The following is an 18,436-nucleotide window of genomic DNA, read 5'->3' on the forward strand; positions in this document are numbered from 1 at the left end:
ACTAGTTAACTATTGCAGCAACAGGTTTTTGAGGCAGCAAAGTTACCCTAGTGAAGAGAGTCTGTTCTGGCGGTTTCAGGTAGGTACGCTTGTTTTGTGTCTGTACTGCAAAGAGAATTTATTGTCTGAAATTATTATCAGCAATTTGGCACTTTATTCCCTTTTAAGGAAATAAAGCAGATTTTCAGGGCAAGTTTACAGTGTCTGTGCTGAACTAAAGCAAAAAAGACAAACAAACCCCTATTAAATTAAAAACAGACTCAAAAATGACTGAGTTCAACAAGGACATGTTCAAACCACTCAGCCACCCACGAGGCTTTACTATCAGGAAGTAGCAAGTTAGGCGCAGAGATTTATATCACTACCTTCTAACCACTCTCGCAGGTCAAAAAGTGAAATCAGCTTGTCAGCGAGGTGCTGACAGATTTCACAATCTGGCTGCAGAAGCACACCTGCAGCATATTATCCCGGATTTTATCTGTTTGCGCAGGTGTCGAAGACAAAGTAGGAGAGTACAACAAAGCTACTACACAGAGGCGAACCCTGGTTCTGTTTTTTAAATTGTCAAATGGAAAAAGCAGAAATAAACAGAAGTCCGACAATCAGGATGAGACATGTTGATGAGACAAGAGCAACAGAAAGAGAAAAACAAAACGGAGACAAACCGAAATAGAAAGTGAATTAGAGGGAGCTGAAACGTACAGAGGGAGGTAACGAGGTTGCCAATGAACTCTTAAACACATTATTGCACATTTAGCGCCGTGGTATGTCGAGCACAGCTGAAACTGGGGAGACGGACAGACTGAACCACCTACAGTGTTTGCTGACAGAGAAACAGAGTGGCTAATGTCAACATGAGAGGTGCCGGTGACACAGAACATGATAAACACGTACACAAAAGGGACAGTCAGAGAGAGACGGTGGGATCTCGTGCACAGAGAAGACCAAAAAGCACTGGAAAAAAGTTCATCTGGTAATGGGAGAGCGCTAGTTGAGTAAAGCAAATGCAAAGCCATTACAGTCCAATGTAATGCTGGCACAGTTACACAGAGAAGGATGCTGACGCAGACATTTACGATGCATTTCATTTGTAGCAAGAAATTAAATTAACAGGCAGAGCTTGTAGTTAAAAAACTGTCTTTGGATGAGACCACAGTGGCTCGTGTTTCTTACCAGGTTTGAAGCAGATGCCTCAGCAAATGAGAGTCCTCTGGGGATGATCAGGATGTGGTCTTGTTCTTTACTGACTCGGCCCTAGGAGAAAACACAGATTGAGGACTAAAGGTTACTTTTAGTTAGAAAAAAAATTAACCAGACCCAAGTTGGGACTGCATTAGAATAACAAAGCATTAAGAAAGAGTTGAAATATGGACTAAACAGTCAGATCTGCAATTAAAACATGCTTGCCAGCAACCTCCCTGTACATTTCTGTGGGCAACAGGGAGTCAGATACAGCATGAAATGGAGGAACTTGGGTGGAAGTGGACTGCAGAGTGGTTTGCCGTGGTCCAACCACTATGGGGAGTCTAAAGTGGCTCAGATAGCGTGCCTTATATGAGACAGCCATTTGTATGTGTAGAAGTGTATCAGCTGAGCCATCAGCTGATGTGGTCACAAAGAAATTATTGCAAAATGCATTGAGGCATTGTAAAGTCATCACTACTAGACTTTCTTGGGAATTTTGCACGGCACTTAAATAAAAAAAAGAATAGTGCAATATATAGCATTTAAACAAAGGCATAGAATAGTAGAGGACATTCTGAAAGTCTGTGTGGACAGTTTTTGAACTGTAGTATCAGTTTTCTGTAGAAAGTCAAAGGTTACAATAATCTTTGTTGTGAATGACAAGCCAGGTATTTAAGTTGTGATATTAAAGATGTTTTTGTAACCTCGAGACAATTACTGTTAGACTGAAACACCCTTGAAATGACAATAAAAGCTTTCTCTGCAAACAGACCCTCAATGTTTGTACCCGGAAATAATACAGGAGACGGTAAAATTTATGAACTAGATAGATAATAGGGAATTTCCAGTACATCTGTGCTTTTGGAGTAGTGTCTTACTGTGATGTAGGAGTTGGCGAAGTGTGCCCAGCTGAACAGGTCCACCAGTCTGTAGAGGCTGGCCAGTTTACAACGTGTCAGCTTCTCGCCTTTCACCATCGTGGTGGATTCCACTCCGTACAAGTCGTTGATGGGAGTGACCATCCCCAGGCCTAAATGATCATGGACGATGAGAGGAGGGGGAGCAGGAATGTTAAAAATGCAGATTGCGGATCAGGTGGTATTAATATCAGTGACAACCATTCAGGACCAGACATCTGTAGCTAGCATCTGGATTTGTATCTAATGGTGTATCTGACTCTACATGAGAATCCTAATTTACACAGTGGGGTGATGCGAGCAGCACTCAGTCCTTTAATGCCTTTTGTTGTCTTTAATTACAATATTTAAAAAATTAGCTAAACCAAAAGGCTACACAGTTTCTGACGTCTAATTTAGCATTAGTTGTGCATTCCAAGGCTTTGACTTCACATATGGGACTCTTGGACAGAAATTGCAAAGGATCAAAACCCATGGAAATATGCACGGCTTTTCCGGAGTCTGGGGCTGGGATGTCTAAGAGTATTTATGCCCTTAAGCACACAAAGCTCATGTTTGTGTATAGATCTCCTATATTCCAATATTGAGGCTGTGCTTTTGTTTTTCAGTGCAGTTCAAAGTTATTGCACCCAGGGCGCGGATGGCATGTGTTAGTGTCTGGTTGTCTGGGGTAACGAGCACAGTGACCACTTACTGAGGGGGGAAGTGTTGAAACCGGCAACTGTGCTGGCCATAAAGAAGTCTGCGATCTGCCTGAGGGCCAGCAGGCCAGTGGGGTTGTTCCCCTTCCGTTGCTGCTCTTGGATCAGGCTCTCCAATTCCTCCTTGAAAGCCTGAGAAAGATAGGGAAAGACAAAAGGTTGAGAGGGGACACGAGCCAACTGAGAACGTAATGTGTCAAGAACTACAAATCTAACCCTCAAATTAAGAAAAGCAACAGTAAAAAGGATTTACCGGTTAATCTTCACATTGTGACTTTTAGCACATTATCAAGCCTCGTTTAAAAAAAACCCAAAAACAAACATTTTTATTCCATATATAAAAATGAGCCTTTACGTTCAACACAGGGGGCTTTAATCAGGTGTTATGCAGCTTAACTGGGAGACACACACACCCACACACACACACAAAATGAAAACATTTCACTGAAACTGGACATCCAGGTGTATTAATCTCAAAGTGAGGCAATATCACAAAGAAAACTAAGACTATGGCGAGACAGATGAAGATAGGAGGGAGGAGAAAGGAGTAGATTAGTAGTGACAGAGAGATAAAAGAGCAAAAAGATGTGGAAACATTCAAAGAGACAGGAAGAATGCGAGTAAAGACAGGAAGATCGTGGGAGACGTGCTAATCACAGATTAGACATCCTATTTGGGTGTCGATCTGAATCATCCTAAGAGCGCTCTACGAAGCTGGGCCCAGATTGGCTAGATACACAACAAGCTCCGGAAAGGTTGCTCGTCTGGTTAGCTCGCTGCTTGTGCTTTGTGTAACTGGGAGAGAGTTAGTTTGTAGCTAATCCTCTTGTCCAGTCATCTGCTGAGTCCACAGACACGATACAGTATATGCTAACAAGCTCTTATGCAGACCCCATAAACGCACAGCTGATTGAGTGACATAATACAGAGTACTGGGTAAAGCATCTTTCTCACAGTGCTCATAAATCAAGTCGAGTCATAAATCCTATTGTAGATGTTAGCGTTTGAAATATGATGGTGTTTAAAACTGCAGGTAATATTCAGCTAGGCTGTATAGATAACAGCAAATGAAGTAATAAACCCATCTGTATCTCCAGATAACCTTTGTAAGGTTTTAACCTCCCCCGGGGGCTTTCTCACCTCTCTACCAGCTGACTTTACTAAAGCTGTAACCAGTACGTGCGGGTTTCGGCATTTAATCACACATGTGATGTTCTTATACAGCACATGCCGACGACAGGTAAAGTCCGACAGTCTGAGTTTGAGATATTTGATTTGATCAGCAAGAGTTTATTTTGTGTTATCGTTTGTTTTGGTTTCAACTTTTGTTTCTACCTTTTCCTAGCAGACCTTGGTCATCCAAATAGCCTCATCAATGAGGTGTTGTAGGTAGGTAATTGCAAATAAAAGGTAAGTTGTTACTGATATACCATCAAGCTAAAGCTAAGTGATTATCAAATCACAGATACTGTTAGCATGTATGACTTAAGGTTTAAATAACTTGTGTAACTTATTTTAAAACCAAAAGATCAGAAGTGTTTGACACATCTTTACTGACTTCTATTCCTTCTTAGTGTTTATGTGCCATTTAACACAGAGTCTCTTCTAAACACATCTGTCCAGATCAATTAGTTGTTTTCATCATCTATTCATCTCATACACCTTTACATTTCCGTCTATCAGGTAAATCATTAAAATCTTTAGTTTTGTCTCCAATTGAACTTGCCATCATCACTGACAATAACAAAAACACTATGAAGCCTCTTTAAAGTCCTGATTGAAACTTAACACCAGTGATGGAAACCTCTGGAAAGAAAAGAGCACCGCAAGAAAGCTGAATGAATCCACAAACCCTTTTTCCGAGCAATGAAGCCTCCAGTAGGAAAACATCCAATATTGATACCTTTATTTCAGTACTTATGCAACAGTCCACACACTCCCAGTGGAGCTGCATTAGTGCACAAAAACATCACTGACACTTAACTTCCTCTTTTGCCCTTCAGTCACCACACTGGGATGAGTCCATTAGTGTTATGCGAATGTTTTGTCGTTAAATGTGGATCAACCCCCTGCGTCAGGACACTGCTGGTTCTGAACTACAGCCAGACATTCCTCCATCCCTGGTGGTGAGGTTGCTGGAGCAACTGGTCTGCTGCGGATGTCTGACAGTGGTGGGTCTTCTTTGTTTTAAGTTGCTGTTGTTCTGGGTGTCAGTGTTTCGGAGACTGTTGTGCAATCAGACTGACATTAAAGTCACTGTACTAAACCTACAGTAAATTAGAGCCGTGACTCAGAAACGTATCACTGCGGCAGAATCCGTGTTCCCGACTCAACTACAAAGTTCAGTCTGTGCCTAAAAGTTCTCTCTAATCTCAAACTGCGAGCTTGTCACTAGTTGTTCTTGTGAAACTGATGACATAACATGAGCAGAAATCCCATCATTTGGTACAGTTAAACCTTTGACATTGACATTCTACCGTTCCTTAGAAGTGGCTAACATTTAGCTATTTAAACACTTAGCACATACCCACCAGAGTTGTGGGCCTGGACACTACGCTGATAATAAGTCCAGTATACTGCATTTCTGACCTTTTCTCATTAAGTGCTGAGGGATACAAGATGCATAACAAATGAAAGGGAAAGTAGTATCAAGTGCAATCAAAAAAGCTACAGCGTTTAACTCTATTGACTATAAATATTCTTCCACCTTGGAATTCACTCATTCCATTTTGCAGTCACTTGTCTCCAGTTGCCTAGGTAACACTAACATATTTATTACCAGGTCATTTATTAATCAGCTGTTTCCTGCGCTCTCATTGATAGTTGCTTCCATCGCTTGCCTGGAAGTTGAGTAAAGTTTATCTCATCTCCAGCCCACTTTGGGTCATTTCTCCTGTAGTCACTTAAAGTTACAGAATATAATTCACGTTCTCTGATCCCTGGTCAACATTTCACTGCGAACACAGCTTAAAGGCAGAGAATACGATTGGCATCATTTCTTGATCATCAAATCCATCCATGTCCCTTGAGACCACTTCTAACAGGATACAGTTCTTTCAAAGAGTAAAGTTGATCATTCCAACACTGCAATGATTTCCAGGAACATGATTTTTCTCTACAGGGACTGGCAGACACAAAACATTCCAGCAAAATGCCTCTCATGACAGAGCTGCTAGATCAACACACTGTAGGAGTTAAGGACTTTGGTTTTTCCTTTAATTTGTCAACCAGTTTCCGTGTGACTCTTCAGTAGCTGAATGCGCCACCATGTTCAGCAATGTAGACCAAGGCAATGAGCAAGATGAAACAAGAGAGATGTGAGAGAGTTGCAGACCCAGAAAACAAAATAACAAGCTGAATAGCTTCATAGAGCTTACTGGAACCACAAAGAAACCACAGAACCACACGCTATTCATTGTTAAAAGAAAAATGTCATCCCAAAAGAACATGGTTCAGTCATGGTTCTTGTGTTGCTTTAGATTTACAACACAAGCACAATTACCTGTTCAGTACATGGATTCAAATGGCAAACATTTGTGCCAATCAAGTGGCAGAAAACACATGGGCATAGCAACACACACACACGCGCGCGCACACACAGGCATCTGCTCTACAATTTATGTTTCGCCATTCCCAAGAAGATTATGACAGCAGGGATTAGGTTCCCACAGAATAATCCAGGGACCAAAAAGTGGATCGTATCATTAATATTCAGCAAAACCTCCACATCTCCACAACAACTAAATGACCGTCACATGTCAAGTTTCCCTTTTAGCCACAGTGCTCTACCTGCTCATCGTTTAAATACAGTTTCCACCTTGACAACCTTGACATGTGGGGGATGGGTGTCAGGTGAGTTTGGTGAACCAAACTCACCAACAGACAACCAGGCTAATCAAGTCTCTCCACTTACTGGAGGAAAAACAAAACAAAACGATCCAATCAGAGAAATGAGGAGGTGTTTTCATGGCTGCTCCAAAATGCCAACAGCCAATCTTTCAAAATTGAACTGCAGCGCTGCTGAGAATGTTAAGTCGACATGAGGGCTGGAGCTCGGCCAGTTTCTCAGTGGAAGGGTAAAAGCCTGAGGGTGGTGAATATTAAAAAAAAAAAAAAAAAAACGAAAAATCAAACTGAGTATCTGTAAGAAAACACAAATGGAGTTTCAGATCTTTAGAATCCAGTCTATGTTATGTTAATTTAGCATTTATTTTATATTACAGTTGGCTGATATCGAGCTTTTTCATGCACATATTTGAGCTGATTGACTGAACCATGTTCTTGTGTGGTCTTGTGTGATTAGACCAGTAGAGAAAGATATTTTTGGTGCTATTCCACCGTTTCTGTTAAAACTGGTGTTGCAGATGCAGGTGACGTTTAAACCGTTGATGTCATCCTGTGGAAAAGACAGACGGGACTTTTTAATGAGAGTGTTGGAGCAAAGTCGACCTTGCACGTCTGTGCTTGTGCTCATCAAAGAAATCTGTGTTGCTCCCGATAGTTTCACCATTACCTCACACGCGCACACACACACACACACACACACACACACACACACACACACACACACACACACACACACACACACACACACACACACACACACACCTCATGTCTTCATGTAAAATTACAGTTTTCTATGAGTCATTGCAACACAGTTTAACTGAGTGCAATACGAAACAGGTTACTGCTTTAAACTTTAAAAGATGAACATTAAGTTTCAAGTAATGTAGTGTCTTCTACAAACTATCTTGGGATCATTTACCGTCACAGGTTAGGTTTACGTTCACCTTGAAAAAATAAAAAGCCTTGCATTACAGCCAAACTGAAGGAACACAATGACCTGCAATTTCAGGGTTGCTGGTAATAAACTGCATCTATCTAAAAAAAAGAAAAAGAAAAGAAAAGCACAGGCCAGGTGAGGCCTGTAATTTCAGACATAGCCTCTACAGTTATGTCAGCACAATGCTTTTCCTTCAAGCCACCAACGTGACAGTGTTACAAAGCATACAGCTGCCTGCCTGCAAGCTCACCAATGCTATTGATTCCTCCTCATCTAACCTCTGAGCCTGCACCAGTAGAATTTGTCCCCAACAGCAACGGCAGCAACATCTCTCTCACGTACTCGACATAAACCCCTTACTGTCTTCTAGGATGATACACTTTACAGACAGCGAAATAAACATTGGGAAGAGGAAATGCATTCTAGTGACTGCAATCTAACAAGGTGGTTTATCGATGTATGAAAACAACCATCAATAGTGTTTGAGTGTCTTTTTGTGCATTAAAAAGATCTGCTGATAACAATTTTTGCACCCAATCCAGCTTCTTTCATAATACATAAACTGCCATCTCAGAACATATCCTGGAGCACATCATCACTCACCTGAAAGTACAACGCCACACAATATCGAACCCCTTGCAGTAATGTTCACATAAAGACGTTCTAGACCAGGGGTGTCGAACTCCAGGCCTCGAGGGCCGGTATCCTGCAGGTTTTAGATATTACCCTGGGTCAACACACCTGAATTAAATGATTAGTTCATTACCAGGCCTCTGGAGAACTTCAAGACATGTTGGGGAGGTCATTTAGCCATTTTAATCAGCTGTGTTGGATCAAGGACACATCTAAAACCTGCAGGACACCGGCCCTCGAGGCCTGGAGTACGACACCTGTGTTCTAGACCAACTTTATTCCAAGAAACTTTATTTAAAGGGCCATACAACCATATTTTCACAAATTTATTTGAAAACCAAAGCTCGGTCTTCAGTTTGGAACCGAGCATTTAGAGCAAACAGGTTTTGCATAGTCTCTGGCTCTGAACACAGCAGTCCAATCCTATGTTTACAAGGGGCAGCCAATCAGAAGCCAGCTGGGTTAAAAAGAAGGTGCCCTTAAAGAGAATGGAGCCAAAACAGTTCGTTTTAGACAGGGGATGGACTAAGAGTTGAATCATGCAGAGCTACTCTAGCTGAAGAATATAACTATAGAAGTGGAATCTTTTAATATATGTCGACTTTTATTTAGCGTCATAAGGTCACTATTAGTGGTGCATCTCTAGTTTTAAATAGTATCATGCAGCTATTTCATGGTAATTTGGATGTTGACTAGAGCATTTCTATCTCTGATTCTAAATGAAAAAATATATATATTGATTTAAGCTGCCATATGGAGAAACTTGATTATACCCAGTGGATTTTTTTCTCTCTTTTTGAGGTTACACAAAGTGGATGTAACACTTCAGCGTGTTGCTCTGTTATCCTGAGGGCGCTGCTTCACGGCTGGAAGTTCAAGACCTAAAAGATCCTGTGAAATGCCAAACTGAAACACAGCCGCCAAGATCTGGCTCTGAGAGGAAAGGCGGTGGTTTTTAAAAGAGTCTCTGGAGTGAGTTCAGCCACTAATGTTCTATCAAATGAGACCTTCAGGACTACAACAAGAAAAGGGGAAAAAAAACGTAAATGAGAGCAGGCATGACATTTGCTTCACACGAGGGGGTTCTCAGCAGAACCTAAAGCACCATAAATTATCCACTTGTGTTTTCTGGAAAGTGCATGCAGGGGGATTGCACTTCCTCTGCAAACCACAGGACAAGTGCAAATACGGCTGAGTAAATTTACCGCTTGGCATCAGTAAATCATTTCTGCAGGTGATGAACAGTCTGTGCCACAAGATGGAGAGAAGTGGAGAAGTGGGGGGAAGATGAAGGGGGGGGGGGGGGGGGGGTATTAACACAAGAGAAAACAAGACGGGCAATGACGATGAAAACGGAAGCAGCGTGTGAAGGCACAACTCCAATTCAATTTGGTCTGATTTAATCTCATTCTGATGGCATTTTAACCTTTTGGACCAACAGTGGCAAATCAAGTCACGTCAACCTAGTTCTCAGCAGTTAGAGGGAAACACAGAGGCTTTACTGCCATGACAAAATGAAGCGTGGATTTGCAGCCAAAATCCTCCTTGCAAACATACATAACAGAAAAACCACCCCAAGGCTCAAAGGCCACCTCGACAAAATTCTAATCATTGCATGTCACAGAAAACACTCATCAAAAATCATCAAAAAACAGTAGAAAGTAGAAAGATCTTCCTTTTCAATTCCCTCTTCAGACGATTGACACACACAATAACAAGAAGTTCTATAGCGGAAAAACATGTTCTACTGTTTATCTTAAGGCTACTGGCGAAACCTGGCCGTGTCTCTCTTTAAGTGCTTTAAATATAACGTCATCACATCAACAGGACGAGTCATTATTTTTCAGCCATCTCCGTTTTGTCACACTGCTGGTATGCCCATCATTGTTGCACACAAGCAAAAATCACAGTTGTAGCTCTACAGTAGATAGCTGGATATGTTGAACAGCTCAAGGTTTGACTTTAGACTTTAAATGTAAACACAGCTGAATGAATGAGGCAAGTGGATCAAGTCAGCTGAGTTGATTCAGACCTGCCTAGTCTATATTCGTCCAGCTTTAAATACAACCTGCCATTGGAGCAATACAAACATGTAATCTGGAGCCGCCACTAGACCCATAACACTGGAATGAAAACAAATAGAGAAAGAAAAATGGAGAGAGAAATGAGGAAAGAAAAAAAAGTATATACAGCTGGTTGCTGTAGTTGAATGAAAAAGTGCAAACTGAGAAAGAAGGAAGACAGAAATGGAGATAAGCCTGTGTCCAGCTGGTGCCACACACACACACTTCTTATTGTTGTTACGGCTGAATATGAATAAAGAAGCACTGAGACTAACTGTCTTCGTGTACGGGCTGCAAACACTATATAAGCCAAAGGGAACCACCTGTCACTGCTGACTGAAAGCTATTTGGCTCAAATTCAAAACCGCATAAAGCAGGAATACCATACAGACATACCACTGTAGCACACAGGCAAAGCTACAAGTACATACACACACAGTTAGATGCAGTTGCAAATAATAGTGAAGGGTAACCTGCGATGTTCAGATGTTAAATAATAAAAATTATTACAAGTGGAAAAAATATGTCTTTTCAAGATTGATACTAAAAAGTATTTGGTGTAAAAATGTCCACATGAGAAAAATAGCTGAAAATTATAATTAAGCATTTATAGACATGTTGAAAATACATGTCAACGTGGTAGATTCCTTTAGTTTGGAAAGTTTCGTTTTGCTTGCACTGGTGTTATAATGTCAGGCAGCTCTCTCACCGACCTCCTCTGCCATTAATTCAGTAATCTAAATCAGTGCGTCTGTATCAGCAGTGAAGTTAGAGACATAGCACAAAAAGGCCTGAGCCATTCGGCTCTGGATCAAGAACGCCCTGCAGCAAACTGTCTGCATTTAAGGGCCCTGTTTTAAGTAGACAGTCATTTTCTCTCCTACAGCTTACTTGCGGTACTCCCGCTCTCTCTCTGACACACACATGATACCAGCAGAGGATCAAGTGGAAACCTGGATCAGGAGCAGCGATACTGCCCTTCCAGACATCTGGCACAAAATACGGCACGCCAAGAAAACCACTCTGAGCATGTGCAGAATGTAGATCAAATTTAAAGTTTAAAAAAAAAGAAAAAGTACGGGTCAAACCACCAAGCTGTTACTACCCAGAGTTGATCACGCACATAGACACTTCCTGGATTGTACACAATCACTCTCCTTCTCTAGAAGGTTGTTTTGCATCTGCATCATTCATTGCATGTGTAACGTCTAACTTTATCCTGTCCCCAGCCTTATCATTTGTCTGTGCCTGCTGATTTGTCACAGCCTGCTGCTGTGCATACTCTTTAATAAGTGTATTTGTTACTTTAAAGTAATCCCAAGTACAAATGCATACTGACACATGTACACACCTTGCACCTGCGTCCCCTCGTAAACAGTGTGAAACATTTCAGCTAAAGACCAGCCTTGAGTCAATATCGCAAAGTAAATAACGCCAGTGTGCAGGCTGAAAGGCCCTGTTGTAAAATCTCCACACAGAGTGATGCAGCTGTTCAAAGGGCACAATACAAATAGCAAGATAGGACAACAGTGTGTTGTCTTTACAAGAACTTGCGTTTTCTCAATAAGGACGGTTGGGATATTTTTGCAAACAAATTTTATGCTCAAAAATCCACAAAATAATATATGCGTGCAAAATAGAGCTAAAAAAAGACGACTTCTTTCTGTGATTCTGAACTTTTTGAATGTTTCCTTGTGTTGCACAATCTTCACCCTACATTTTGAAGTTGGCGCCAACAATAAAATGCAGCACAGATAAGATATCACGGTGCTTTACCTTTCCAGAACAATGAACGATTATTTTAAATAATAAAATAAAAATAAAAATCGAGTGTGCGATTGCCAGGAGGCTCAAACATCTAACTGCACCATAAAACAGTAACTCTTAAGAATTCAGACCTCCAAGGAAAGGAAATCGGATAACATTAGTTGTCTTTGCTAAGATTTTTGTCAAGGAGTTGTTTACTTTAAAAAACCTGACCTAACATGAGTGCTCTTAGTGGGAGGGCACTTGAAGAGATTCAACGGTAAGTTTGAAAGAGGGTGTGGCAGCTTGTGGTTATATTAAAGCTTGAGCAAAGCCAGCTGCTGACTGCTGTGATTCTTTAGTCGGTGTCATAATACCAAGGGAAGCATGAACGCACAAGCACATGTGATGCATTCACTGCTGTAACTTATTTTGAAACCCCTTGATTAGGGAATAATAACTGACACAAAGGAGAAAAAAGGGAACCGATTACACAAACATTTAGTCAGTGAGGTGAAACCTTTGCTTTGCTTAAACAAGTTCTCCATTAAATTGGAGGAAAAAAAACATTACTCTTTTTTGGCAAAGTATTAGACATTTAATACATCTGTTTATCTTGTTCACAGTTGTGGGAGGCAAGAGGAAGTTCCAGCAAGCACCAAACAGGTAAAACAGACAGCTCATTTATCAGGGGGCACAGAAATATGAATAGGCTGACATCTACTTTCATGTTTATAGTTGGAGACTAATAGCCAATGCATTCAAGAAATCTGAAAACGTGGAATATAAAGAACAATGCAGATATGAGCAGGGCATATAAATCCCACAAAGATAGGCTTTTTTGCCAGTCGGTAGATTCTCCAATCCTGCAGCTTAAAGCTTCCTCGACTACAAACATTGTTTGTAACCATGATGCTCCATAATCAGGCCCATCAGCAAGTTAGCAACCCGAAATGTATTATCCGTTTCAAAAATATCCGTCAATGGGCTGCTTACCACATTTGCCCTGCACTGTGTAAAAGGAGGATTCAGCCACTTAAGGTGTTGGTTGATACAGTTGAACTGCTTGGAAAACACTCAAGCTCTGTACAAGAAGGGCCAATGTTGGCTCCATCTTCTGTGCAGGCTGAGGTCTTCTGGGGTGTGCAGGTCCTTTACGACACAGCTATGGCTTCTGCAGTCTTTTATCTAGTTGTCTGCCAAGTAGGTGGCAACATGAAGCAGGACCAGAAACGACTCAATAAACTGGTGAATAAGGCCTGTTTCCTCGACTCCACAGAGGTTATTTGTGAGACAAGGATGTTACCCGAGCTAATAACCTTCACGGACAACACCACCTATCACCTGTATGAGACAGTGGAGGCTGCACACTACAATACCCTATATAAGATAAATACCTAATAAAAGAAAATATTCAGTGTATCTATTATTAGTCACACTGCACTTTTTGTACATACAAAAAAACTCTGTGACATATCTTTTGTGTTTTAACATATACACTTCCTCGGAGTGGGATTAATAAGCTCTGTCTATCCATCTAGAGGTTGCTCCCCTTTAGGCAGTATCCCCCAGTAGGCAAATGTACACTAGTGATGTCTTTAAAACCTCAACGTGTTAAAAATTGTTTGCTCAGTCTCTAAATTTGCACCAAGGGGTCACTAACATTGACATTTACGTGTTTAAAAAGAAACAAAATGATGTGTTTTTCTCTTAACTTACGGGGCTCTGTAGTATCTGTGTGACACGTTTCTTCTGCTCCAAAACGTTGAAGTCCTGTCGGAGGTCGGGAGACATGTTCCTGGCCCTGATGTACTCCGGATCATTCACGTCGACACGGTCGAAGTAGCGCTCCTTAGTACCTCCACCAGGCGGAGGAGGGGTGGTCACCACCCCCTGATGGCTGTCCGCACTCATGCCTGTTTCACCTCACTTGCTTGCTCTACAGCTGCCACTCTGACTGTCACCTGAAAAGCAGAAAGGTTGACATGTTACATGACACATATGAAGCAATTTTTTTAAAAAAAGGCAAGCAAGGAGAGTTTAACATTTAAATTAAAAGAATATTTGTTCAGGGTGTTTGTGGTTTTTATGCACGTAAAATGAAGGGTGGTAATATACCAGGAAAAGGTGTAGCATGCAAATAAAAAGGGCATCAAGATCTAAGTCAGATTAGCCTGTAAGGAAAAATGCAAAAGCTGAAATGTGCCATGTATCGATCACAGGATTTATACTTTTGTCGCTCTTAAACATGAATATTTTTCAATGAAAGTTAGTTGAATGCCAACAAACAGTCATGTTTAAAATTAGCTAAAGGCACGTAGCATAAACGAGACCAATGATGAGTAAGAAAATGGCATGCCTACCACCTCTCTTTTATCAGATGAAAACACACGGAGGTGTATCATAAACAGGAAAAGGAAGTCCCTGTTATCTCTATACCATAGAGGTGCTACTCTTCGGTTTGATGGAAATAAAAGTTCTATCCTGCAGTTCATGTCATTCGCTTGCTGAGTCACGACTACATGTAGGTCTTGGTTAGGTCACACTGACAGATCAACTAACAAAGCATACAAATGGGGGCGGGAGGAATTTTGTTTTGACATCCAAGACCTTGACTGCTGAGGTGGTTTACTCCCACTGTTCATTCTCAGGTCAACTGGCATGACAAGCATTTTGCAGGATGCAGGAATTGGTAAATGCAACAATAGAAAATGACTTCAGCGCTTTGCTTTCAGGCCAAGAGTCAAAAGCCAATAAAGTCAAAACAAAAATACTAATACAAAAGATTAAAAAACAAAATGCAAGCAGAGATTTAACATAAATAAACACTGCATCTTCCAGGAGCCCTTGTTAGCATACGCAGCTGCAGTTACAGTGCCAAATAGTAAGATGCTGGTGTATCATGAAGAGGCGGAGCTTATGGGATGGCTACCAGATGGTGTCTTGGCTTGGACAACAGAGGAATGACAGCAAAAAAAAAAGTTCAAGGAAATAGATCCGAAGTTTTTTTTTCTTTTTTTTTTTTTAAATGCAGTAGTCATCTGACAGCACCAGAATTAAAATGTATAGGTTCCTGTGCCAGCACAGAGTCCTCCTGTATTTCAATTCAGCGTTGTCATCTTAGCTTAACACTATAAGAAACAGCAGGGTTTGAGCGGTGATTTAGATTGACACATGCCACTAAGCCACTCATTCAGGTCAAACGCCAATTAAAACTGTGGTTGAGATTAGACAAGAGTCACACACAAAACAAAGTTTAACGAACTCCTCACACATGGATGTCAAATTAACCAATATTTTCCTTACTCATCACTCACATTGGCGTGTGACTGATTTATGGTTTTTCTCTCTCTCTTCAGGAAGAAGCCTGAACCCCGAGGCTGAAATAAAAAACACTCCATTTGTGTGTTTACTCAAATATCCATTAAACATCAGTATTTCCTATATGTCTTTACCTCTAAGAATCCAGGACTCAGGAAACCACTCTTTGTCTGCCTGATCTCCCTGCCATAGCTCTGATTTATACTATAAAAACAAATAAAAGCCTCCCAAAAAGTAAAATCCTCTTTAACTGAAGGCAGCTGGGCAGCACAGAGTTATGTAACATGATATTGAATTCATCCTCCTGCCCGCACTGTTTTGCTTGCTGAACAACTTTACACAGGCCTGATCAACAAAAGCCCAAGACAAAAGGTTTTGAGAGCAGGACTTTGATATAAAGACTTGTATAAAGATGCATTTGCTGTGCTGTCCTGTTTCGTGCTTTATATCCACAGCTTTTCCTATATCTTCGACTGCAGGTATTCTGAGGAATACCATGTGGGAGAAACTTGACAGATGTGTAAATAAGAAATGCATTTAAGGACGGTGTGATTGACAGTAGAAGCTCACGCATAAAGTTTGCTGACTGGAATCTCTGCATGGCTGAATGCAACAGCTGTAGTTTCACCAAAATAAAACGACTCCCCCAACCCCCCACTCACACTCACATGCCTGAATACACCACCCCATCCCTGCTCTGTCACAACTTCAGCAGTCCCCAGCATGAACTTCCACCACCCCCACCCCCACCTCCCCCAGTCTCTGTCAATAGATCATTGTCCTCATCTCGAATCATCTCAGTCTGTTCAGATCCAGAGGAATCGACGTTTTTGGAGCAGTGGGGGTGGTTGTGTGTGTGTGTGTGTGTGTGTGTGCGCATTTGAGAGAATGCACAATTAATCTGAGTAAGAATGAAACCCGATCCTCACATTACACCAGCAACATTTATAATCTTAATTTCATGCTCGATGACAGATGCTTACACTTTTTGAATGCAGCCCACTGAAGATGCCAGTTTATACTGAGCTTTGTTCAGTGAAAGACTGGAATTTACAAAGGCAATGGCCATTAAAGTGTGGCATTGCGTGATAACGCTATTATTGCAGTCGATGTAAACTTCACAATTCTATGGCTGATAAATGAGGTGGGCTGTGTTTACTGATGTGCACTAGACTGTGACTGCAGCACCCGAGGTCAGCACAACCTCAAGACCTTTAGTGACCCTTCCTCTTTTTCCTCCTTTTCCTCCCATCTGCACGTTTAGAAGCACCAACAGACAACATGTTTTCATCTGAGGGTAAGCTGTCCATGAAAAAGTTCCCATTTATAAAACAGTGCCACGAATCACTGCTACGAACCACAGAATGCTCAATGTGACTTTAGTTAGTTAGATAACAAATGCAGCGAGTTAAAATTGAGCTTGGCCTTAACTATCAGGTAAGAATAAGAGGTCAGGCATAAAAACCAACTGTACAATACAACTGTATTTAATAAGTTATTTCATGTATAAAATGACAGAAAGTAACTTAAAGTGCTAAAAGAATGACTTGAAATATCTTATTCGGCCAAAATACATCAAAGCAACTCTGTACAGTTCGTTACATCCTAATGTAAAATCTTATTTATGTGTAGTATGAAAATATTTGCTGCAGAGAAGAGATAGACGAGAAAAAAGGACAATTAAGGATGCGTACATGTTTGTGACTTTTCGCTGCAGTTCAACTGACCACTTCCTTGTATTTGAATTGGTTCTGTGGACAGCCTCCATTAGTGGAACTCGATGTTTATCTCTAAGACAGAGGACTCATCCATTACACACTAATACTTCTGACATTTGGAAATGGAGAGCAAGTGCCTGAGACAAGGCATAACTCTCCATCTTCATCTGATGACAGCTGGCTAATCTAGAAGCCTACACAGACCTCTCTCCAGTCCTTTAACTCTGCTCTGTTTCACTTTTATCCATCTCACTCTGATGTTTCGTCGTATACAATACGCAAACTTGCTAGAAAGGCAGGAGTAAAGCAAGAAGCCATGAGTAAACATATGTAGTCACAAAAACTCCCTAAAATGCCGAGTGACACTGCCCGGGCTCTCCACTCACACACATGCATGCAGCTACTGTCTTTATCGTGCTGGGGCAGATGGACTTCAAAAGCAAGCCTGCCTACATCTCTGCCACCTCTAAAAATAGACAAACTGCCTTTTGGGCTGTGTTACAACCCTAATAACAACAATACCAGGAAAGAATCTGTGCGCCGCTAATTATATCCCCGAGTGCTGCAAAAAGCAGCGCGAACACACACGCACACAGTGACCTGTAGCGTAAACTTTGCTAATGCACACACCCAAACACACAGAGACAAGTAGGTGCGTTCCCTGTCCAAACACGCCTGCGTGAGAGCTCTAGCAGTGAAACTGAAGGACAATGTTTGAGCCAAAAGCTCAGCAGCTTACATGATCCTCCAGCGGCTTTGCTATGAGATGAGGAAAGCTCCTCTTGAATCCATCACTGTGCCAGCAGCAAGCGTTACCCATGACACAGGGTAATGCCTAGGGTTGCCAACTCCCTGAAAAATAAATAAGGGACACCTCGTGGCCAGGGCCGGGCGACCCAGTTGTCTTCACCCTTCCCAGTGTGGTGAATTTTCTAGCTCTTTTTTTGTGTGTGAAATTATTTTTTTAACCATTTGACTTGAAGTTGATTTAAGTAGATGCATATTCTATTCTTTGTGATATGAACACATGTGAAACAAATGATCATTTAGCCATTTATTTTTAGCTCAAAATGACAACATTAACACAGTAAAACAGGTCTCCTTCTTAAACAGAAGCCTGTCATGCTTAACTTTTGAGAATATAAGTAAATCTTTCTTTAAAAGAACTCTGTCCTGCTTAACTTAAAATAATAGAAAACAATAGAAAGAAAAATATTCTTGTAACAGTGCACATTTAGTGCATTTAGTACAATTGGCTTCAGTTGAGGTATTATTTCAGCTTTTCTAATGCTAATCAGCTGCTCCTGTTTGTAAACCCGCTTGTTCCCATGATTACGCATCATAACTCATCATCATTATTCATCTATGT

General features: G+C 41.1%; 1 protein-coding gene across 13 annotated transcripts in view; it reads right to left on the bottom strand.

Annotated features, from left to right (window-relative positions):
- add3a (adducin 3 (gamma) a) overlaps positions 1 to 18,436 on the bottom strand; it is a 103,812-nt gene that overhangs the window by 20,182 nt on the left and 65,194 nt on the right. For 10 of the 13 annotated variants that reach the window (XM_085355035.1, XM_085355029.1, XM_085355030.1 and 7 more), the window contains 4 exons: positions 13,748 to 13,992; positions 2,797 to 2,935; positions 2,064 to 2,215; positions 1,174 to 1,254 (listed from right to left, as the gene is read on the bottom strand). In XM_085355035.1, coding sequence (XP_085211161.1) covers positions 1,174 to 1,254; positions 2,064 to 2,215; positions 2,797 to 2,935; positions 13,748 to 13,942 — 567 coding nt within the window. In that variant the 5' untranslated portion in view covers positions 13,943 to 13,992. Of the gene's footprint in view, positions 1 to 1,173; positions 1,255 to 2,063; positions 2,216 to 2,796; positions 2,936 to 13,747; positions 13,993 to 15,334; positions 15,409 to 18,436 lie in introns of those variants that run through there. The other 3 variants (XM_085355032.1, XM_085355031.1, XM_085355037.1) reach the window with 2 other exon arrangements.

Source organism: Diplotaxodon limnothrissa, linkage group LG6, assembly GCF_057381915.1.
Source record: "Diplotaxodon limnothrissa isolate DT_005_m linkage group LG6, D_limnothrissa_male_GT1.1, whole genome shotgun sequence".
Classification (NCBI taxonomy): Eukaryota; Metazoa; Chordata; class Actinopteri; order Cichliformes; family Cichlidae; genus Diplotaxodon; species Diplotaxodon limnothrissa.